General features: G+C 42.8%; 1 protein-coding gene and 1 non-coding gene across 4 annotated transcripts in view; one reads left to right on the top strand and one right to left on the bottom strand.

The window, feature by feature from the left end:
• The window catches only part of FRMD3 (FERM domain containing 3), a 299,285-nt gene that overhangs the window by 81,572 nt on the left and 192,691 nt on the right, over nucleotides 1-25,022 (top strand). Inside the window, exon 1 of one of the 3 annotated variants that reach the window (XM_023213429.1) lies at nucleotides 3,088-3,210. The exons of the other annotated variants lie outside the window; for them this stretch is intronic. Within the exon in view, the coding sequence (XP_023069197.1) occupies nucleotides 3,196-3,210 (15 nt within the window). The 5' untranslated portion in view covers nucleotides 3,088-3,195. Of the gene's footprint in view, nucleotides 1-3,087; nucleotides 3,211-25,022 lie in introns of those variants that run through there. 3 annotated transcript variants of the gene reach the window in all.
• LOC111543457 lies at nucleotides 18,459-18,561 on the bottom strand. Its single transcript, XR_002731877.1, has one exon. It is a non-coding gene; the product is annotated as a small nucleolar RNA U13 (small nucleolar RNA).

Here is a 25,022-nt window from a genome sequence, read left to right as displayed (position 1 = left end):
TCGTACCACCTCCTGCCAGATTAGCTTGTGTATTCTATTCATGAATCCAGACCTTCTGATCTGGACCCTTCTGGGACATCAAAGGTCAGTCTCAGGATTAGGCACACATTGGTGTGCAGAGGATTGGAGAGCTATCACAAGGCGAGGGGATTTTTGAGGCTGGCAATTCAAATCCAGTCTCTGGCAGCAGCATAGTCCCTTAAACAAATGAACAAATAAACTTTTACTAGGCCCCTGCCCTGTGTGCCACTATGTAAGCTGATTTACATGTATTCTCTCTTAAATCCCAAAACAACCCTCCGAGAGAGATCTGAGGCAACTGAGGCTCAGATGAGTTAGGGGACTTGTCTAAGGTTATATAGGAAATGGCAGGGTGAGGACTGCAGCCCCGATCAACACTAAGTTCAGTGTGTAAGCCGTCACTCCTCTCAAATGGGATGTTTGGGTTCAGTTCAGTAAGTGCAGTGGGGTCGGGTCCAGAACCTTCTCTGGGCTTTTGTAGATGCCGTCCAGTGGAGAGGGAACTACAGATGGAACTTCAGAGCAGCTGGAATCTGGGGCTGTGGTGCTTAGGTCTTCCCTGAATGGTGCAACCTCTCCTTATTTAAAGAAAATTCTTTTAAATTTGCTACTCCAATTTCTCCTGGAAAACTGGTAATGGTTGTGAGTTCATAGCTCCTATCAACCAGATTCAATGGTTTCAACACACCGGATCAGCTGTACTTTAAAAAGTACAAATGCCTAGGTCCTATCCGCAGAGCTCCTTAGCCTGGGAATCTCTACTTTTATGAAGCTCCAGGGGATTCAAACGTGCCAAAGAGTTTGAGAACTAGTGGACCAGCAGCTGCTCCTGCGGGCTTTCTCCCTGACCCCATCTTAGTTTTCTGAGATCTCTCATTGGTGAGAAGCCACTGGCTGCATGAGTTTTAATTATGTATGACCATGGAGCCCTTACTTGACAATAGCCGGTTTCTAATTCCCATGTGAGCTTCGAATTCAGGCATTTCCCTCTCCTCCAGTTTAATGTTTTTTGTTTTTTGTTTTTTTCTCTCAAATAAAAAAGGACATTGTTGCTCTTATTTAATTCCATGTTTTCCATGAGGTGGTTCATGCATCCTTATCAATGACTTTGAAAAGGTGCAATTATTTGGTTTTAAGTTTCTCCTCCACAAATGAGTGGTAGCCTCATGAATAAAAGATGACTCCTTTTTCTCACCAGGCACTTCCCTGCTGCCCTTGTACTCTCTCGTTTGACTTTGACATTTTGACAATTCGAATTCTCCCTGGCAGGTGTGAAATCCTGAAGTTCCTTGACCTGTAGGTATACCGTCTAATGATTGTCTACGAAGCATCTGACTTTCTTAGAAGTGGCTTTGTCAGGTTTTGAGAGAATCCCTACCGGATTGATTTTGGCATAGTTGAGCTCTGTTAGAGTGACATGAATAGTAGTGAACCCTTAGCAGTGAACTGCTACTTACCACTCTGGGGATGAGATTTAATTTTTGTTTGCCTCTGTCTTTGATTTAGGTGGCTTTATTTGCTTGGCGATGGATTGTCTCCAGCCAGTGTAAGTCTTCATCCCTGCTGTCCTCTGTATCTTGCCTCATTTTAGTTTAACCTCCTTTGAATGCTTTGCTGTGTAGTTGGGCATTTGTAGAACATACTGGGGCAGCATGCCTGGATGAGCTTTCATGGTAGTTGCCTCCCATCTCTGAGCATTCCAGGACTGATCCCTTTTATCTGACTGGAGTGTTTGGATACACTCATTTGGTCAAGATGCTGTCTGGGTTTTAGGGTAGAGCTGGAAGTCAAAGCCACGGCCATTATATGGCTACTTGGCTGCTCTCATGGGCTTGGCCCCAAAGAGGAGCTTCCCTGCTCTTCTCCACCCTCCTCCCAGATCCCATGTTGCCAGGGCTGTTTAGTCCTCCGCTTCTCCGATAGCTGAGCAGAGGCCTATGGTGATAAATTGCTGTATTTTTCCTGTCTGTTAATTGCCATAAAGGATTTACATTGAAATCTTTATCTTAAATTCATTTTTGTGTATGGTGAAAGGTACCTTCTGTCATTTTAAAGACATAAACTGAATACATAAACTGATGTGATGGGCTGGGGAAGAACTAGGATTTACTAATCCTGGTATTGGGAAGGATGGGAGCAACTTACCAAGCTTCAAATTTTCTGAGGAATCTGGGACAGTAGGGATTTACATAGCCGGTGACAGAGCTGAGAACTAAATCTAGCAGGACTTGACTTGTCTGGGCCATAAGCCTAATTAATTCCTCATGGTTAATAAAGAGAAGAAATGAACCTTTTAGGAATCTGAAGTTTTGTCCGACTCAATTGACCTCAATGCACTGCTCTTTGTGGCCATGTGCTTCCAGAATCATTTGATTCTGAAATCTGCCCACCTGAAATCCCTGGCTTGGTTACTTCTCTCCATATAGCAGGGATTCATTTAACATAATTTGAGAATGCATCTTCAGGTGGTTGTTATGGTTTTGGTAGGTGATATACCTAGAAAAGACATATAAATAGAATGACTTAAGTCCCATCTATTTTCTTATACAGATCAAGTTTGTAAGAAAGGACTGGTTTCTGACCTTGAATCTGTCTTTCAATTTCTTATAGAAATTATTTCAAATGAATAGAAAACCTGTAATTTAATTTCTTATAGAATTGATTCCATCAACTTATATACCACATTTAATCAATTGGGCTTAGCTCTATGCAATGCCACTTGTAGTCTGTTGTCTAACAAGATATGTTATGAACAATGAACTTATTTTTTGGCCAATGTCTTTATTCCTACTGATTTTTTTTTTTAGAATTTTCCAAGGATATTCTGGGAATGAGGCCTAAGTATGATCCATCCTTGCCTGATGTTGTCTGATAGAGAAACAGAAAAGCTTGCATCTTAATATCCAGCAGGTTCTTGAACAATTAAAAGCATCTCATGTTTGTGACTCCTTTAAAAAAAACATCAAACTATTTACTGTGACAGAAATTAGGAAATAGGATTTTGGTGGCAGCAAGATCTCTATAGGTAAACAATGCAGTATTCAAACTGCAGCAAGCTTAGATTGGAGCCCTAGAGCTCCCAAAGACAGAAGACGAGATGGCAGTATTCTAAGGCACTAGCAGATCACGGCACTGCAAATCCTTTGTCTTGGCAAGGCACAAGGAGACCTGCTTATGCAGCTTTCAAAGGTATGTGTCAGTCAGCTAAAATGTAATCAACTCAGGTACACTTTTATTTAACATAAGGCATGTCATGGGTTACTATGCAATGTTTTAAATTATTTTCACTGAAACAAATCAGAAGAAGATGTGAAATTCAGGAGGGTCTCTTTTGCAGAGCTTCTGACCAGTGTCTTAGAGGAGCCTTTTAGTTCCACTTAATGGCCTTTCAAGAAACCAAACCAGAGCTGTCTGTTTTATTATCTTTCCCCTTAGAGGAACATTTCTCCAAATCCCTTTGGTAATAGTGGTTCTGAAGGTGGTTCCTTTCCTGATCAAAGCACAGACAAAAGGCCCTCAACTCCTGGGCTTCCTGCTGAGGTCAAGATCAAGATGTAATTATTTAAAACTGGCCAGGCAAGGTACTTTGGTTTGGGTAACACCTGCCATTTTCTCCATAATTTGTAAGAGAAGTCTTTTTACCATGAATGCTTTATTTTCTGTTATCTGCATGGCAAACAGTTTGGTGGTTTCCCAAAGGATTAACAAATTTGAAATTCTTTTGAACCTGCTCAATATTAAGATGCAAGGCTAGTATTTCCTCTGTCAGACCTAGATCTGGGTGTCTGTTACTGATCTGCAGTGAGGGAAAATGTAGGTGGAGCCTTGCCTGTTGATGTGCAATGTGATATTTGTAGCTCCTCTTGTTTATTTCAGCAGAACCAGCATCTTTTTGGGTGGTCCAGATTCTACTATTTTAAACATTCTCCCAAACATTCACCATCTCTGCCTTACTTACTGAGAAACTGGACATTTTGTAGTTAAGTTCCCACACATAACCTGTACACAGGCACACCTGTGAAGGTAGAGAGATGTTGGAATTGCTGAATCCTAAACTGCTCACAGGGAATCACAGTTGAAGTTCAACATGGCAGAGGTCTGTTTTGAAATGATACACTTCCAGGCACTGTTTCGAGCTCTCATTATTTGCCTGCACCAGCTGGTACACATTTCCTTCACAGTCTTTTCTAGGGTACCTAGAAGGGTTGGCTCTGAGAGGGTGACTTGGTGGAATGCAGCATCTGTTAGGCAAACGCTCAGCACATGGCGTTTAAACTTGCTATTTTTCCTGATGAACATACTGAGATTCCTTTCTCAGAAATATGTAGCAAAAACGGTGCAACTGAAACCCGGGACTTTGGGCTCAGCGAGATTGTGGAACTCGGCTTCCTAGCCTTTCTGTTTACAGCAGAAATTTGAAACAAAACAGTTTTCCCACCCTGGTAGGCAGTCTTTGTTGCCAGGAGAAAAGCATCATGTCTTTTTGAGGTATTTGCCCTAAACCAAAATGCAACTTCTTAGAGAAGTAAAATGCAGAAAAACCTAACCCACCTCTACTGATGATGGTAATTCCCTAGACCAGAGTTCTGCTTCCTGCGGGGATCCCTCGGTAATTACAGCGAAGGCCACTAAGGACCAGACTGAATCCCAGAGTCCTGACAGCAAGCTTGTCTTCTCTTATTTTGTTCCTTTTTGTTTTCCCCTTGGACTGGACGCTCATGGTGCTCATGTTAGGGGATATTGATGAACCCAGGTGCTGCAGGAAGCAAGGCTGTCGGTGGATGTGAAAGGAGATGAAGAAATTCCAAGTGGTAACTGTGTCTTGTTGGAAGTCCCAGAACAGTCTAAGTAGATGGGTCCTTGCAGGCACTTCCTGATTTATCTAAAGAGCCCAATTGTGAGTTTTGTAGTTGATCAGTTTAAAGCTCATGATTAAGACTTTCTCAAATTAAAACAATTTTAAAAAATGAGTTGAATACAGCTCCAATTGATTAGATGGAAAATAAACAGTAGTTTCTATTACTTTCTTCCCTATCATCTACTGACTTTAAAGCTGAGAGATTTAATTTCAGTGCAGCGGAGGTAGCTGGCTGGCAGGGTATATAGCATGTATACAGGCCCCATTGTTAGGTTCTTACATGATCTTTACATCACCTTTATTTCTATGAGTTATGTGCAGATTTTCCCTCTCCAAGAAATTCAGGCATATTGAGAATGTAAATTGTACAGAAATTTGGAAAAATGAAAAACAAAAATCAAACAAAAAGGCCTGGTGTTTTTCTGTACTTTGAAGAAGGATTTGTGTGGAATCTGTGCTGGAGAAGGAGGACAGAGGAAGGAAAGAAGAGGGACTGCAGTTTTGTTATTTATTTACTTATTAACAAGAGAGAGGGTCTCACTGTGTTGCCCCAAGCTGGTCTCAAACTCTGGGGCTCAAGTGACCCTCCTGCCTCGGCCTCCCAAAGTGCTGGGATTACAGGCATGAGCCACCGCACCTGGCTGGGACTGGAGTTCTGGGAAGAGCACTGGGACAGGAGTCAGGACTGGCTGTCGTGGACTTGCTGTGCATTCCTGGGGTCATGACAGTTTCCTCCTCTGTAAAATGTGGTTCATCTCTGTGTTGCCTTGTGAACTTCGCATGTTGTTGGTGAGACTGAATGGATGATGTGTGTAAAATACAGAATGAAGGGCCAGGTCAGCTTAAAAGATTCCCTAGGGGCTGCTAGTTCCATCTCAAAGGAACCTCATTAAGCTGCTGCTGCTTCTTTTTTGTTTGTTTGTTTGAGACAGAGTTTCTCTCTGTTACCCAAGCTGGAGTACAGTGGTGCAATCTTGGCTCACTGCAACCTCAATCTCCTGGGTTCAAGCAATTCTCCTGCCTCAGCCTCCCAAGTAGCTGGGATTATAGGTGCGCACCACCATGCCTGGCTAATTTTTTTATTTTTTAGTAGAGATGGGGTTTTGCTATGTTGGCCGAACTGGTCTGGAATTCCTCACCTCAAGTGATCCGCCAACTTTGGCCTCCGAAAGTGCTAGGATTATAGGTGTGAGTCACTGTGCCCAGCCGGGAACCTCAATTATCTTTGACCAGTTTAAATGTCCAAGTGAGAGAGACCCTCTCACAGTGAATGAACACCCACAACCCGGGAACAGGGTATCTACCGGAAAGAGTTGTAGGTCATTGAATTGCCTCTCTGAGACAGATCATGGGTTTCGATCAGATTGTGGTATGTTTGGGGAGCTTGCTTCAACTTTTTGCATCTTCCCTCCTCAGGAAATGCTAAGCACTGTGATTCTGGACCTTTTGGGAGAGTGAAAGGATTTTCTGTTAGAGCAAAGAGGGGTGATGGTGACCCTTAACATCCTCCACCATCTAATGGGGCACAGCATGAGCCAGAACCTAGCTGGCCCCCTTGGGACAGATTGCTGGTTCCTGAACCAGCAACTGTGACCATGGATTTGGGCTTATATCTGGAGGTGACTGTTGGTACCCATAGAGAATTTGGAAGGCAGTGGGTGAATGATTTCTGTTTGATCAGGACACTGTAGCCTCTGATCAGAACACACCGTTCTTTGCCAGCCCAGATAAAGAAGCTGTTAAATAATTCATGAGGCTTACCATCAGCATTAACAATGGGAATGCTTCAATATGAAGTTCAAAGAGTGGTGGCTGCTCCTCGCAAGGTGATGGCAGGAAGTTTGATGGCCTTTGCTGCCAGTGAATAATGATCATTCATGCAGGGGGTGTGTACAGTTAGATTGGGTACTTGGACAGATATGCCGAGTGTCAGGAAAAAGCTCAGGAATCCTGAAATAAGAGGGATGGCAGCAGGGCTGGGAGGAACAGGAGGAAGAGGCTGAATGAATTCTTATGTGAGGACTGGGCAGAGGTGTCTACATGTCAGATGACATGTTCTCTCCTTCCTCTGCCTGGCAGAGGGCAAAAATTCAGATGACACGCTGGCCATCAATGGGCAAGGGCCCAGTTTCTTTATGGGGTGGGCAGCAGGTAAGCATTCTACCAGGAATGAGCTGCTTTGTCAATAACGTTGCGCTGATTCTGAATGTGGGGTGGGCAGAGCACTTTCTTTCTAGCCTGGAATGGATCTTCTTGGCAAGAGCAAAATGGTTGTTATTATTATTACTGATATGGTTTGGCTGTGTCCCAAATCTCATCTTGAATTGTAGTTCCCATAATCCCCACATGTTGTGGGAGGGACCTGGTGGGAGGTAATTGAATCATGGGGGCGGTTACCCCCTATGCTACAGTTCTCATGATAGTGAGTGAGTTCTCATGAGATCTGATGGCTTTATGAGGGGCTTTCCACCCTTTTACTCATTCTTCTTTCTGCTGCTATGTGAAGAAGGATGTGTTTGCTTTCCCTTCTGCCATGATTATAAGTTTCCGGAGGCCTCCCCAGTCCTGTGGAACTGTGAGTCAACTAAACCTCTTTCCTTTATGAATTACCCCGTCACGCATATGTCTTTATTAGTAGCATAAGAATAGACTAATACAATCGTAATTATAATTATTATTTTGAGAGACAGGGAGAAAGTACTTTATTGTTTTACCAACAAGGAATCCTGAATATTTCAGTGTGTAATGTTAACAACGTCTTCAGCAGATAGAAAAATCCTCAGAGCAAAATACTTGCTGACTGCCTCTGAGTCCCTCCATTCTGGTATTCTTATTTCCTTTCCTTCCCTTTGCTGTCAGAGAATCCCCAGAACATCTTGGTGCCATTTTTACATCCTTCTCATGCAATCTAGCAAGATTAGGGTATTTCTGTGGCTTGCCAACCACCAAGGAGACATGACCATGTGTTTGGATTATATAATACTGATAGATTATTATTATTTTGGGGGTAATATTTTTAATGAAGTCAATTTTATGGCCATACATGCTGAAGTAGTGTTGTTTCCTATTGAGGGAAAACAAAAAATTATCATCCCTGTTTCTGAAACATAGGTGTGCCAGGATAGTTCATTGAGATATTAATGAATAAACATGTGGTCTTCTTCTATTCCCTATTTTCTTCTGTGATCTGATTAGGGAGGCAGCCAGAATTGCTGGAATATGTCAGCTCTTCCTTTCTTCTGTGAAAGGTGAAGCTCTAGAAAGAGATGTCTCCAAGTGTTCCTGATGGATGGAAATAAGAGCCTTTGAGATGTAGAGGGGAATAAGGGGAGGGAGATTCCAGGAACCTGGAAAGCGGTTACCATGGAAACAGTGTGCTAGGGATGTGGTGGTACCACGGAGGAGATAGCACCATGGTAATTCCACTGAGGATGGATCTAGGAATATGGACTCCCAGCCTTGCCACAGAGCATGGGACCCTAGAGGCATCAGAACAACTGGACCTGGGATGCCAGCTGGGAAAAAGGGCATCTTAGCTGTCATCATTGAGGACTAGAAGATAAGACCTCAGGGGCCTCCTTGTTACTTAGATGCTTCAGAGACTGCAGGACCTTGGCATAACCTTGGCCAAAGTACAGGGCGTGTATATGCATCAGTAATAACTGAGATCAAATTTCCTTCCAGCCCAGTGGTATGGGAGGACCAGAGCCAGATTTATATGGCAAAAATGAGAACTGTTGTATTTCTTGCCTACCTGAGTTTATCTGTTAAGTAGTCATGGATAGGCTTATGGTTCACCTGATCTAACTTCCTTATTTCACAAATGAAGACAGAGAAACCCAGGACTGTGTAACTTTTTGAGGTTTTTCAACTTATCCAGGTCTCTTATTCAGGCTCTGTAAAATGAAGTGAATTGGCCAATAGTATTCCTAACAGAATCTTTGAGAAATTGCTGCTGGGCATGGTGGCTTACTCCTGTAATTCCAGCACTTTGGGAGGCCGAGATGGTTGGATAACTTGAGGTCAGGAGTTTGAGACCAGCCTGTCCAACATGGCGAAACCTGTCTCTACTAAAAATACAAAAATTAGCTGGACATGGCAGCAGGTGCCTATAATCCCAGTTACTTGGGAGGTTGAGGCAGGAGAATTGCTTGAACTCTGGAGGCAGAGGTTGCAATGAGCTGAGATCGTGCCACTGCACTCCAGCCTGGATGACAGAGTGAGATTCCATCTCAAAAAAAAAAAAAAAAAAAAAAAAAAGAAGAAGAAATGGCTGAAAGAATTAAGATTTTTGCCACTTTTACATTCCTTTAAATTCCCTGAACACCACAAGGCCTTTTCATATGCTACTTTCTCTTAGAGCTCCCACCCCACACAAACCTGGTTCATCCTTTAGGACTCAGCCAAATGTCATCTTCCCTAGGAAGCCTTCCCTGATACCCTGTGTTTCCTTAAGACTGACATCCTGGGTTTATCCCATGTGTTAATTTTCCATTGATTCTGTAGCAAATTGCCATAAACTTAGTGACTTGAAACTTAGTGGGTCTCAGTGGGCTAAAAAATCACAGTGTCAGTAGGGCTGTGTTCCTTATGGAAGCTCTAGGGGAGAACCTCTTTTCTTATCTTTTCCAGCTTCTAGAGGTGACTTGCATTCCTTGGCTTGTGGCCCCTTCCTCCATCTTCAAAGCCAGCATCTTCAAATATGTCTCTGACTGTGAACTCCTCTGCTCCCTTCTTCCACGTCTAAGGACCCTGTGATTACTTTGGGCCCATGTGTGTGATCCATGGTAATCGGGTTAGTAACCTTAATCTCAGCTGCCATCTTCCTTGTCCCTTGGGCATTCATGAGTTCCAGGGATAAGGACATGGCCATCTCTGGGGCCACTGCTCTTCCCCTGACCCTATTGGTGCACTTGTCACACTGTGTGATAAGTGCCCCTCACCCTGGCTGTCCCCACCTCTACATTCCAAGAGCTCAGGGGCTGTGTTTGTTTCCTGCTGCCTCCCCAGAAATGTGTACAGATGTGTCAAACTAGAAGCTCTAAGATGATGGTGTGATCTGTATTGTATAATAAAGAGATTTAAATTAGTTATTAACATTTAAAAATTGGGATACTTTGCTTATATATTTTTAAGTGGAAGAATAAACAAACAAACAAACAAAAAAAAAACTAATAAAGTTACCCATGACAGGCAATGGAAAAACAGATGGAAAGGATGGAAATTAGTCTTTGCTGAATGTACCTTTTTGGTATATTTGACTTTGAAACCATGTACATGTTTTACATCATTATAAAACAAAGTTAAGTTAAAATGAGACAAAATGAAAATGGATCCCTTTTTCAATGAAAATAAAAAATTCCCATTTTTAAATGAAAATTATGGAACTGGACACAGGACACAAGGGACCTTGCTCCGCTTGGCCCTGTAGCCCCGACACATTAACTGCCTGAGACCTGTGGGCATTGGCATTAGGACCCAGGCTTGTAATAGGAACCCAGTAAATGTATGTGTTGAATAACTTGGTGGTGAGCTTAAAGTATAGTTGATGGATGGGTTAAATGGGGCAAGTGTTGAGAGCAGACGATGAGCTTGGGGAGAGGGATTAGTATTAGATTGGCAGAGAACATCTGGCTAGGTGGCATCACGTGTAATGTCAGGAGACGTGCTGTTTTAGCTGGCATCTTGAAAGCAGGGCCTGAGAAGAAGCCTTATGTGCAGGTGATTTATTTGGGAAGTGTTTCCAGGAAGTCAGAGTGAGGGAGTGGGGAGACTGAGGCAGGGAAAGAGTAGAACTGAGGCAGGGAAGGAGTAAGGGTGCTGTTATGGACTAAATGTGTCCCCAGCAAACCGATATGTTGAAGTCATAACTCCTCAATGTGGAGCCTCTAAGGAAGGTTAAATGAGGTCCTGAGGGTGGGGCCCTGTCCGATGGAATTAATGTCCGCATGAGAAGAGACACCAGAGAGCTTGTCCTCTTTCTCTTCCCCAGTGCACATGCGCTGAGGCAAGGCTATGTGAGGACACAGTGAGAAGGCAGCTGTCTGCAAGACAACCGAGGGCTCTTGCCAGGCCCCCATCCTGCCGGCTCTTTGACCCTGGACTCCTAGTCTCCAGAACTGTGAGAAAATAAATTTCTGCTGTTTGAAATAAATTTCTGCCATAACAAAAGTCTGTCATATTTTGTTATGGCAGCCTGAGCCGACTAAGACAGATGCATGGTTGAGGTCACTGCTGTGGGCCATGGCAGTTCAACCCAGCTGACTTCTGAGGAGGCTTCAGAGTTGTCAGCTCTGAGGCCAGGAGGCCAGGGCAGCGTTTGCCATCAGTTTCTCTCCCCTGTTGGTCGAGTGTGGGCCCTGAGAGTGTTCGTTCTCCTGCACTTGTGAACTGTGCGTGTGAACAGGCCTAGGCATCTCTCAGTAGCCTATGTGGTCTTGGGGACGCCCCTGGGGAGAACCAAGGCTGCGAGGTACATGTAAGATATTATCGTCTTGAAGTGAGCTGAAATCTCCACACAATAGTCCACCCAGACATGGCTGAAATTAGGGGTGAGGCTGAGAGCATGTGAGTCCTGGTACCAGACAAGTCTGCTTGTGGATATCTGCTCCAGTTGGGGAGTCAGAATTCAGGAGGCCCAGCGGTAGGAAGTTGGAAGTGAACAAACCAGCTCCTTGGTGAGATGTCAAGGCCGGGTCAAGTGGCCAGAGCTCTAGGGAGTGTCAGTGGAGTTAACAGCCACGCAGGCTCTTACGTGATGGACAAATGGAATCTGTTGATTCTCCACAAGACTCAATTTCAGTTTTTCCTCTTTCGGCCTCTTGCATGATGTCACACAACCTTTTACTGTTGTTACTTATGAGTAAGATCAACTTCCAGGAGTTTTAATTTTTCTCTGTTTACTCTATTGGGTGGGTCCAGTTAATGAACAATAAAATAACTTGATGACAGGTGGCAGAAAGGTAGCCAAGTATAACAAAATGTCTAGAAAAATAAACATATATTAAGCAAATGAATAATTAATTCATAAGTAGAAAATGGTGCTTGGCCAACTGGCTACCTTCTTATTTTGGGTATTCAGTTTTGTTTAATTTTTTTCTGCACCAAGTCCCTTTTTCCATTTAGTGTCTGTTTTTTGGCTGATGGAATTTCTGTATTTGATAAAAATGACCATTATACCCATATCTTGATTTGGGTATTTTCTGATGACTTCCATCTGGCTGGATTTTGAGTTTGTAGATGTAGTCTTCTTGGTTTCTGAATCTCCTTGCTTTTCATTTCTGTGGATGTACACCACTGCAGGGCATCCTTAGGACCAGTCCCCCTGTCACAGGCTTTGTAGCTGATGACGCGGAAGCAAGCTCACTTAGTGGAGGTTTTCTCTTTGGCTTTATGGTAGGTGTGATTAGACGTGCAGTACCCAGTACCATTGCAAGAGTCTTGAGCTGAGTGAATTTCTTGTCCCACTGATTTTAATCCTCATTGACCTTATTGATACCAGATTTCAGATTGTTTTGTCTCATCCCTTTCAGTCATGGTATGTGATCAGACAGATATGCCTGTCAACGGACTCTTTGGCCAGATCCTGGGGTTACAGTAACTTTACTTAATGCTTGTAGAAATCTCTATTCTTTGGCATCAGTGGTTACTGACCACCCCCAAGCTATAGCCTTGTGTCCAGCAAATGCATGTTAGAATGAAGGTGAGCGAAGCCCCAGTCCATTTTCATTCTTGGAAAAGCCACTTATCATCTATTAATCAGTAGTACGAGTGGTGTCTTTAATCTGGGAAGAACCTTAAAAAACCCTCTTCGATGTTTCCATTTTAATAGACAAGGAGCCAGTGGCCACGGGGCTCAAGCAACTTGACAGGATTCACTTGAGCCAAGCCCTGGTTCGGACTCCGGGTGACCCAGCTCCACCTCCACTGTTTTTTTTTTTTTTTTTTTTGAGAGGTAATATGCTCATTTTATTTTTTTCATGGTTACTTATTTTATTTACTTTTTGAGCTTTATTGAGGTATACTTGAGGAATAAAAATTGTATATATTTGAAGTGTACAGTGTGATGTTTTGATATATGTATACATGGTGAAGTGATTATCACAATAAAGATAACATACTCATCACCTCACGTAGTTATAATTTTTTGTGGTGAGAACACTCAAGATCAGGTCTTAGGAAATTTCAAGAATACAATTAGCCCTCCTATATCCATGGGTTCTGCATCTGTGGAGTCAACCAACCATAGATAAAAAATACTCAGAAAAAAATTGCCTTTGTGGTGAACGGTACAGACTTTTTTTCTTGTCATTATTTCCTAAACAATACCGTATAACAACTATTTACATAGCATTTACATTGTATTAAGCACTATAAGGAATCCAGAGATGTTTTAAAGTCTGTGTGAGGATGTCCACAAATTATATGAAAATACTATGCTATCCTATGTCAGGTACATGAACATTCATGGATCTTGGTATCCACAGGATCCAGCCCCACTGTTGATCTGAAGGATGGGACATCACGGGGTCAACGAGGGTGTGTGTGACGTTGAGAAGAACCACTTTCTTTTATCCTTAATTTGCCCTTCATCTTCCTTTCTTTTCTTCATCTTTTTCACCAGTTAAGTCCAGGAATGCTATACAGCCTAAATCAGCCACTCATGTATAGTATTGATATTTCTGAGTAGTTGAACTTCAGACTAGCACTGGATGGTTCTCTCTGTATGCGAGAACCCATCCTGAGTTTTTATAAAGCATGTATGTGTGTCAACAATCTGAATTAGTTTATATAAGAGGTGGGGCAATATTGTAAGTAGGTGTTTGTCTTTATTGCCCAGATGAAACTAATAAACCTCTTTATGGGATAGTGTCATGCCTTGAGTTTTATAGCACCTTCCTTTTAACAAACTCAGTGTTTCATTCTCTAGGCTTATTATATCTCTTAGCTTGCACTGTTTTTATTAATTTTTTTTTTTGAGACAGGATCTTACTGTGATGCCCAGGCTGGAGTGTGGTGGCATGATCACAGCCCACTGCAGCCTCGACCTTCTGAGTCCAAGCAATCCTCCCACCTCAGCCTCTCGAGTAGCTGGGACTACAGGCATATGTCACCATGCCCAGCTAATTTTTGTATTTTTTGTAGAGTCAGGGTCTTGCCATTTTGCCCAGGCTGGTCTCAAACTCCTGAGCTCAGGCAATGTGCCCACCTTGGCCTCCCAAAGTGCTGGGATTACAGGTGTGAGCCACTGTGCCCGGCCTGTATTGTTTTAAGTTATGCTTATTCCTTTTAAAATTCAGGATTTGTTAAGCATTTAAAACAAATTCATAAATTAAAACCTCATTGAGATACCATTTACCACATAGTTTGATGAACATAACACATGGTGCATTACATTGGCAAAGGGGGTGGGGAAAAAGATGCTCTTATAAATGTCTGGTGGGAGTTAAATTGTGTAACTTCTATTACACTTTTGTAATAGCTACTAAAATATGTTATCTCTATCTACCTCTCTCTGTCTGACTCAACAGTTCCATTTCTAGGGTTTTGTGTTGTGGATATTCTTGAACATTGTGAAATGTATACAGGGAGTCTTCACAGTAGCACTGTTTGTTTCAAACGATTTGAAACAACCTCTCCATAAACAAGATAGGCTAAATCAAGCATGGACACCAATACAATGGATGCGGCCATTAAAAAGAACAAGGCAGCTCATATGCATCAATATAAAAAGGTCTATAAACTATACTATCGAATGAAAATAGCAAGGTACTACCATTTCTATTAAAAAGAGGACAAAATATTAATATATTCATGGTTGCTTGTCTGTGTGGAATATTTCTGGATATATACATAAGAAGTTATATTGGTTACCTATGGGGAGGTTACTGGGTGGCTTGTGGGTGAGGGCAGGAGGAGGCTTACTTTCCACGGTCAACCTTTTTGTATATGTCGCAGCATTCAAAAATTCTAATTTAAAGTTTATTTTAGAAAAATGCCCCCATGTATGCAAGTGATTTCCAAAGTCCTCCTTCAATAATTTTAATGATTATGGAACACAGTGAACTTCTTTTTTATTATTCTAGCTGTGAACTCTGTCTGCTGTGTACATGCACATATATAATCATATGCAATATTTAAATTTATACTCCTTTATATGTCAGTTGGGTGGTGAGTAAAAGAAAAATATATTTTTATTGGCAAACTTGATGTTGAGGTTTCTGATATAGTCAGAGATAGTTGCTTATCTCAACATTATGATGGTAAGTTTTTAAGAACACCTATTTAAAACACCCTTATGTATACATATATATTAGTCTGTTTTCATGCTGCTGATAAAGACATATCCAAGACCGGGAAGAAAAAGAGGTTTAATTGGGCTTATAGTTCCACATGGCTGGGGAGGCTTGAGAATCATTGCGGGAGGCAAAAGGCACTTCTTACATGGCGGTGGCAAGAGAAAAAATGAGGAAGAAGCAAAAGTGGCAACCCGTGATAAGCCCATCAAAGCTTGTGAGACTTAATTCACTATCATGAGAATAGCACAGGAAAGACCAGCCCGCATGATTCAATTACATCCCCCTGGGTACCTTCCACAACATGTGGGAATTCTGGGAGATACAATTCAAATTGAGATTTGGGAGGGGACACAGCCAAACCATATCAATATACAATTTAAAAACATGTCAAGCCACATATTGCTTAGTGATATGTGGCTATGTAGTAAAAGTATAAAGAAGTGCACAGACCTAATACACATTAATTCAGTGGGGTCAAGGTGGGAAGAAATAGGATATGGAATTCAAGAGGGATGGGTACATGACGGTTTATTGCATTTTTATATCTTCTTGCATACTTCAAATATCACATAATTAAAAAGTAAGTGTTACTAACTTGTCAGATATAGGCAGAGTTCTTTTAACAAACTCGGTGTTTCATTCTTTAGGCTTCTTATATCTCTTAGCTTGCATTGCTTTTATTAATTTTTTTTTGAGACAGGATCTTACTGTGATGCCTAAGCTGGAGTGTGGTGGTATGATAAAAAGATGCAGAAATAATATAGGCATCAATTATCTGTATTTTCCTTGTTCTCTGTCATATTACGCCAGTACCTAAAACAGAGCCTGACAGAGGGTGGGCCCCAAAAATGTTTGCAAAGATAAATAAACAGGCATAAAAGCCCTGCAAGCTACTGAAGTGGTGACTGGTGGGTTGTGTGATGTTCTGGTATGCCATCTTGTATAATGGGACCCCAGGAGAAGAAGGGGACATACCTGATAATGTCTACAACCTTTCTGGTGGGTAAGAAAAAAGAACCTGGGAATTTCTCAATAACCAGAAATAAAGATGAAATATAGAGATATGATCGGGTCTATAATAAAATTCAGATGCTACCTGTACTCCAGAATGTATCATTTGCAAAAGGCCTTTTCATGGCTCTCAGTAAGACTGGTATTTTGTCTTCATACATCACACTCAATGGCCCCCTTTGTGAATATATTTGGTTAAGATGGCTAATGTGGGTGTAACTCTTGATTCCCCTTAGCAATGCTGTTGCTGCCTTTCATGTATCTGTGCCCAGCCAAGAGCCAGGTTGTATGGGAGTGATTGGAATGACTGGCATTTACTGCTGCCCACTGGCAGTGGTAGAATAAATCACCTTTGTGTCTTAGGATAGCCATCAGCCATTCGGTTTCTATATTTGTTTAATATTTAGACATAGAATGAAAGGAGTGTGGGAAAATAATTAACATTGTAATCCTACAATAGCTACAAAAGATGTACTAATATGTAGTGACAAGAAATGAATAATATGCTATTGTTGTTAGTTACCCCACCATATTTAGCAAGCTAGAGCAGCGCTGTCAAATAAAATTATAACATGAGCCACATAAGTAATTTAACATTTTCTTGTAACTACATTAAGACATTAAAAGAGCCAGGCACGGCGGCTCATGCCTGTAATCCCAGCACTTTGGGAGGCCGAGGCAGGCAGATCACGAGGTCAGGAGATGGAGACCATCCTGGCTAACACGGTGAAACCCGTCTCTATAAAAATACAAAAAGTTAGCTGGGCGTGGTGGCGGGCACCTCAGTCCCAACTATTCGGGAGGCTGAGGCAGGAGAATGGCGTGAACCCGGGAGGCGGAGCTTGCAGTGAGCCGAGATTGCTCCACTGCACTCCAGGCTGGGTGACAGAGCGAGACTCCGTCTCAAAAAAAAAAAAAAAAAAAAAAAAAAAAAAAAAAGAAAGAAAGAAATTAAAACAAACAGGAAGCAGGTGGAAATTGATTTGAATTAACCCAATCTAAAAAATTGTCATTTTAATACATAACCAATGTTAAAAAATTATGAATGAGATTTTATATTCTTTTTATCTGGACTAAGTCTTTGAAATCCTGTGCATACTTTGTATCTTCAGTAGGATGCTAAATTTTCATTAGAAATACTTGATCTGTATCTAGATTTTACAAAATTTACAGTTGAAAAAGTAGATTAACATATTCTGTATCCAAACTATTCCATCATATATGATAGTGGCTACCCTACTGGGCAGGGCAGAGTTAGAACTTATTCATAAATTTCTATGTTAGATTTTTTTTAATGATTCTGAGCATGTTTGTCAGTATGCTTTTGAGGAGATATAATAAAGAGTAGACATAGTCTTGCACTTGAGAACCTTATAAACTAATATAACAAATGTATATCTTGCACTGTGTGAAGTTAGTTTTTTGAATGAGTGTTTCAGCCCTTTTGATGGACTTAATTTTGAGAACTCAAATTAAGATCTGAGATTTAAGGCGATAAAATTTTAGGCCAGGTGCAGTGGTTCACGCCTGTAATCCCAGAACTTTGGGAGTGTGAGGCAAGCAGATCACTTGAGGCCAGGAGTTTGAGACCAGCCTGACCAACATGGCAAAACCCCGTGTCTACTAAACAATACAAACATTTATCAGGTGTGATGCATGCCTGTAATCCCAGCTATTCAAGAGGCTGAGGCACGAGAATCGCTTGAACCTGAGAGGCAGAGGCTGTGGTGAGCCGAGACTGCACCATTGCACTCCAGCCTGGGTGACAGGGTGAGACTCTGTCTCAAAAAAAGAAAAAAAAAAGAAAAAGAAAAAGGCAATAAAAATTTGGATAATTCTTTCACAAGTATTCTTAAGCTCTGGTTAAAAGATCTAAGTAGTAGGCCGGGTGTGGTGGCTCACGCCTGTAATCCCAGCACTTTGGGAGGCCGAGGCGGGCGGATCACGAGGTCAGGAGATCGAGACCATCTTGGCTAACACGGTGAAACCCCGTCTCTACTAAAAATACAAAAAAAGTTAGCCTTTCGTGGTGGTGGGCGCCTGTAGTCCCAGCTACTCGGGAGGCTGAAGTAGGAGAATGGCGTGAACCCGGGAGGTGGAGGCTGCAGTGAGCTGAGACTGTACCATTGCACTCCAGCCTGGGCGACAGAGCGAGACTCTGTCTGAGGAAAAAAATCTCAAGCATCAGTTCATTCGGGGATGAGTAATTTAATAACTTAACATAAACCAGGAGGATTTGAAATGAGGCCAACTAATTTTTTTCTTTTTTACGTCAGATGATGCTGTGCCGACATTGTAACAAGGTTTGAGGGAGGCACACCTCACACATGGGCTTCAGCACCCAATCACCATGCTCGTGAACTACAAAGGGATCGGGCCAACTCATTCTGAGTATGGATTTGGTTCCAGATTTTTGACAGCTCCTATATCACACAGGAGGATATCAATAGTGTGTACATATGGAGCGTCTATCGCATCAAAGGTTGAGTTAGCTAGAAGAGAACTGCTGGGGGAAGGCCACAGTTATTTGTTGCTCCATCAGCGTGGCTGCTGGAAAGTTCTAAGAGCCCAGAAGAGGGGGCAAGGATTGATAGCCTGCCAGTCTCCCTCTGTTGATATCTTGTTAAGAGGAATCAAGTCCTGGGACTTGGGGTTTTTATAGGAAATTGAATTAGTTCTTCCTCTTAAACTCACAAACAACCAAGAATCTACTGGGGATCCTTGACAGTTATGAATAATTTACAGAAGTCTATTATGAACTATTACATTATTAAATAGTTATTAGTTATAATAGTTATCAATTGTTCAATTGTTAGATTATTAATAGTTGTTAATAATTCATAAGCAGTTTTACTTCTTAAAGAGAGAGGCAGAGAAGCGACCAAGATCTGATTTGAGTGCTCTTGGCTGGGACTGGTCCTCTGGCCAGCTCATTTTGAGGGGGTGAGGGGATAATACTCTTCTTGCCTCTCCCCTGACAGGTCCCACTTCACTTTCTTGCCTGCTCATACTTTCAACCTGATGTCACAGCACATGCTGTAAGAAACTAGCCACGGGTATTCCGTGAAAAATTCATGCCAGCATCCCTGTCAGGCTATTTGGCCCCGGGCTAAACTGCAGTGTGGGAGTGTCACTCTGCATGGTGTTTTGCAATCACCTGGGTAGGTAATCCTTGCTCCCCTTTAAAATAAAGACAGTATGGGAGGGACTAGTCAGTACTTCCGTGTGTGTGTGTGTGTGTGTGTGTGTGTGAGAGATATGTATTTGTGTGTTTGTGTGGAGTGGGGGCAGTTTAACATTTCTATCTATTGCTCTTTTTTTTTTTTTTTAAAGTTTACCTGTTCCCAGCACTGATATCTATTGCTCTGAAAAGAAGTTAAAAAACTACCTTTTCTAATAAGTACATGTGTATTATGGAAAATACAATCTAACCTCATTTAATGCTGCACCTCAGCATAATCACTGAAGTAGCATATTTCCCTCCAGTGTTTAAAAACTCTTTGTGAAAAACTCTTTATGAAAAAGTTCCACTGACTTGGCTGAAAAAAAGGTGTATTTTGTTTTTGTCATAAAAACAAATTGCTGGTGATTTAGGGAAGTCGTGTTCGTTTCTCTCGGGTTGAAGGTCATTTTGCTGTGGATTGCTGACGCCTCAGGGCACCTATACATACTTCACATTTGGGGACTTATTAAACGGACATTCATTAAAGCCTCATTTTCAGATTTTATCCTTTCAGAAAGATCACCCTTCCTCCAATTTGGAAGAGTGTGTTTCTCACACTGCTCCGACTTTGAGTTACTCCATCAGTGCAGGCACTCAGGTGTCCCTGCAGCTGCTCTGGCACTTGGCTGGCAGCATGGTATTTTTCTAGAGAGTTTAACAGTTTTGTTTCCCCTGCCCAGCCTCTGTGGTTACCCATCAATACCTGGTGTGAGTGGCAAGGAGACTCCAGCCCTGCCATCTTCCTGGAGTCAGAGTCTTCCCTTTCCAGGGAGCTGAGGGTCTTTGTTCCAGGCTGCCACGTGGGGACTCTGCTATTCCAAAGAGGAGGAGGAAGAAGGCTGATAATATGCATTTCGCCTTTCACTGCCTTTTGGGCAACAGTCTTGGAATGAAAACACTAAAAACAGATGTAAAAACTGAGGGTGACAGTTGGGATCTCATTAGCTGAGTGGCTGTCACAATACATCCAGGAAAGAGGCTTGTGTGCATGCGGCTGTGTCTGAGAAGCTGGAACTGCACGTGTGTGTGTGTCTGTGTGTGTGTGTGTGTGTGTGTGCGTGCGTGCGCGCGCACGGGTGCACACACACGCATGCCTGTCCTCCCGGAGGTGGGGCAGGCATTTCAGGCTTTGCCATATAATTTTCTAGCTTAAGCTTTAAAAAACCGTCAGTTGGGTGGCAGCAGGCTTGGTTATTTTTCTGTATGGGTGCTTCTGTAAATATCTTTAAATTTCAGCTTAGGCTTTTTAGAGGGGCATTCAATGTGAAGAATAAACAGATTATGGCTTTGCCTTAAAAAAAAAAAAGTTATTGAGGCATGAAATGCATCCAGTAAGGTGCCTCAAGTGCACTCTCTTAATTGAATAGCCGGATCAAGATGATAGTATTTCCATACACTATGGAGTACAGTGCCTCAGTTTGATCATTTTGAAAATACATGAGTTTCCAGTCTTGACATACTGCCCTTCCTTACCCTCAGTCCAAATTTCAACTCGTGAATCTTCATAGGAGCTTCTGGGATCAAGTCCATCACTTGGTTATAATGTCCAATCAACAAATGTGAGTCTAGAGCTGAGATGCCTCTGCATCTGTTTTCGCCTCTGGCAAAGCTGAGCTTGGCAAACTGTGCAATGCCACAGGCATCAGAAGGGCCTGAGCAGGGGTGCCTCTGTGGCCTGAAGGTTCTCAGAGTGGGAGCCAGAGACTTGGGTTCTGGACCCAGCTGTGTCACTAGCCTGCAGAAACTTCACTGTGATTTCTGAAGTCCTGTCCTCCAATTTGATGGGAATTATGATTCTGGTGAAAATATGGCTCTCCGTGTAAATACAATAAACCCATGACCTCAGGGTTCAGCCAGGAAGCTTATGTGATCCCAGGACCAGACCAGATGTCCTTCCTCTAAAATATATTTTACAGCTGTTCACTGGCCTCATTCTGTCTTCCTGGAGGCAGTGGCCAGGCCTCTCAGCAGACCAGATGGATGCTTGTAGAGCTGTTCATGAGTTCTGTGTTAGGTTTTCAAAATTGTAAAATGTGGATAATAACATTATTTTCTCCATGGGGCTGTTGGTGCAACATACTGGAGTCCGGACTGGTGGGGGCAATCATTTTAATTTGGTGGTCCTCTCTTGCCTTCCTTTGTTGTTAAATATTTTGAATATCAACCCTAGCCCCTGAGAGCTTCCAGTGAAACCCCTGGGACATCCCCTCCATGAATGCTGTTTTCCTTCCTGATCTCCATGCCCTCTGCAATAGCTCAGCAAGCTGTCCACTTTCAAACCCAGCAGGTTTCCTACAGATAAGACCCCCAACGACCATTTAGCTGCATCACAGTGAGCTGAGCAAGGCCACAGGCTGAAGGAGGCCTGGGAATTCGAAATGAGGTGGCTGTCTGGGTGTGCTCTGCCTTGACTTCTTCCAATCATACCAATAAAGCTGAAAAGAATTTGAAGAGGTAACTTGTTCACTGCTCTCCCCACGGCTGCCAAGGTAATTTGGAATTCGTGGAGTCTAGAGGCTTTGGAGGTTTGGATAGCTTAAGTCATCTTAATGAAAGCAGAGTGGAAGTTTGAAAATCAGATCTGCTTTCAAGCGTTTTTTTCCCCCCTCTCTGTGGTCTTACGGAGGGGAATGGAGAGTGGCTCACAGGCCTTGATTTTCCTGAGTAATTGTTTCTCTTCTGAGATACAGTGGAGCTTTGGAAACTGAGCTGGTGCTGACTTGCTACCTGTATTGGCCACCCCTGGAAGACTGCAGATGCACCTCCGTTTTCACTCCCCACCTTGCCAAGGCTACCACTTGCCTGGTGCCACCTGAGGACTTACAGCTGCTCTGCTGGGTTAGGCTCTGCTGCCAAGGAACTATATTCAACTTCAGCAGCAGGGTAGTCCTCACAGAATCATGGCTGTCTGATGCCATCATGCAGTTGGGATGGGCCATACGTGCTGTTGCTCTTCACCTCTGTGCAGATAGGGCCAGGAGTGAGACAGTAGGGAGTGGTGGGGACTGTGGCAGAGGTGGGTATGCCCCTCATCAAATATTATAATATTTTGTAATAGGTAATATACTGTTTCTTAGAGAAGTGTATTTAAGAATGCCTATAGGAAGATTAGAAAGGCATGAAGGATGCAGCGGGGGAAATAACGTTGAAATTGGACTTTCACACACTGAAGGACAAACTTTAGGTACTCAAACTAACAAAGAAAAGAAGAGAAGCAAAACAAATCTACATCTGGCATGGTATTTAATTTGGGGCATGGAGCACTTGCGACTTCCAGGAGAGTCTTAAGAGAAAAAGACACATTTATGGAGCACCTATTGTGTGTCAGATAATGCACTGGCATTTTAATAAGTATTATCTCATTTAATTCTCACAGCAATCCTGTGACATGGGTCTCTTACTCTTATTTTTTTTAAATTAAGAAACTTGGGCACAATGAGGACAAATATTTCATTTGGGGTGACTCAGCCAGACATGGTGACGTTAGGATTTGACATCCTGACTTCTGTCTTTTAGTTCAGGAGCTCCTGCCCTGTGCTGGAAAATTGATTGCTGGATTTTCTGGCCCCTGTGCCCTTCCTAGTCTCCTCCATTGCCGATGGTAACAAGTGCCCTCCCTGGTCCTGTCTGCCTGCTCTGGGCTGACTCTTGACCTCCAGGCTGTCATCGGTGTTCCAGGCTGTCATCGGTGGCCAGGGTTGCTGCCAATTCTGACTGCAGGTCCCTTCACTGCCCCCATGACAGAGCTCACCTGAGCCATCACAGTGCCTTGGGCCTGTGACTGGCCCGCATCCAGCCTGGCTCCTCTGAAAGATCTGATTGCCTGTTGTGTCGCCTCGAGGTTTGGATTTATCTCTGGTTGGTGCTGGCTAGGGCCTCTGCCCGCAACAGGGCCACACTGGATGGGAGGGCGGTTTCTCTGCTGTCATTGCAGGAGCTCCTCAAAGATGGTGACTTAGAAATGCTGATCTGGCCGGGTGCAGTGGCTCACGCCTGTAATCCCAGCACTTTGAGGCCAAGGCGGGCGGATCACAAGGTCAGGAGTTTGAGACCAGCCTAGCCAACATGGTGAAACCCCGTCTCTACTAAAAATACAACAAATTAGCTGGGCATGGTGGCAGGTGCCTGTAATCCCAGCTACTCTGGAGGCTAAGGCAGGAGAATCGCTTGAACCCGGGAAGCAGAGGTTGTAGTGAGCCAAGATCGCACCACTGCAGTCCAGCCTGGGTGACAAGGCAAGACTCTGTCTCAAACAAAACAAAACAAAACAGAAACCCTGATCTGCTGTCTGTGAGGAGGAGGGCTTTGAGGTTGACGAGTGGTGTGGGAGGAAGGTGTAATTCATTGTTGAGAGTTGCGTTGTCTTCTCATTTCACATATACTCGAGTATAAATAAATGAGAACATTTCGAATCTGTAAATTTAGCACCCCATACCCAAGTGCCCCAGAAACACTTTCATATATGCAGAGTAAAGGAAGAACAATTGGCGTAAAGTACAAGAAAAAGACTTTCCTACTTGGCAAATCTTTTCTTTTCTACTTGGCAAATCTCATCTTTTCTTTGGTGTGGACGTCGCAGCAGACAGACATTTTCATTTTCAAGCGTCAGTTATAGTTTTGTTTGGAGATCTGTTAGTTAGGGTTCCCCAAAGGCAGACTGTGTGGTATGAAGGCCGCTGGGCTCTGGCAGAAGGGCTGCTGGAAGCAGATCTCACACACTCCATCTCCTGGCAAGCTCGAGGCCGGGGGCCGCCTGGCTGTTCTTTCTTGCTGATGTGCTCCATACACACGATACGGATATGGCTCAGGTTGGCTCTAGTGACCATGTTCTGGTGGAAGGGACCTGTGTTTTTGTCTTCCCTCTGCCACTGAATAGCTGTGTACTCTTGGGACAAGTGACTAACCTCTCTGAGCCACAGTTCTCATATTTATGGAATAAGGAAAATAATATAAACATACAGGGTCATTCTGAAGATTAAATGAGATAATATCTGAAGAGAGCTCCTTGTGAACTCTGAAATGCTATGAAGTGCTGGCTACTGCACATAGCAATCCCTCACCGCAGACTCCTGGGCTTTGGTTTGGGTGTTGATTCCAAATTGTGAAGTAGGTAGAGTGAGTTCTGTTCTCCCTCCTTTTCTTGTATCAAGTAGCCTTTTCACTTACAAGCTTGCTTGTCTCAGAAAAGCAGTTCCTCAAAGTGCAAACATTCCTAATCCTCAAACACTCCTTAAATCTTTCATCAAACTCAATTGTCCTTTCTCTTAGTGTCTGTTTTCCTAAATCCACACCTGTGCTTAGCTATGTATGATTAGACAAGATCATAATACACTTATTTGCAAGGATAAATAAGGAGGCATCCTTCCTAAGTATATTTGCTTTAATGCCTAAGAATAGGAGAAAGCCAGTTTTGCTAGATGAATGAATTTAAAATGTGAGCTGTCATGCCGCTGAGGCTAGAGTGTGGTGGGAAAAAGAGAGGTCCCTTCTGCTGCCCTTTGGAGCAGATCTTCTGGATGGTATGCCTCTGGTGTGGCTGCTATCAGCCAGCAGTATCTTTCTTATTTATTTATTTATTTATTTATTTATTTATTTATTTATTTATTTATTT

Source organism: Piliocolobus tephrosceles, chromosome 14 (assembly GCF_002776525.5).
Source record: "Piliocolobus tephrosceles isolate RC106 chromosome 14, ASM277652v3, whole genome shotgun sequence".
Classification (NCBI taxonomy): domain Eukaryota; kingdom Metazoa; phylum Chordata; class Mammalia; order Primates; family Cercopithecidae; genus Piliocolobus; species Piliocolobus tephrosceles.
Note: the sequence above shows the minus strand (reverse complement) of the source record. Positions and strands in the feature narration are given on the sequence as shown.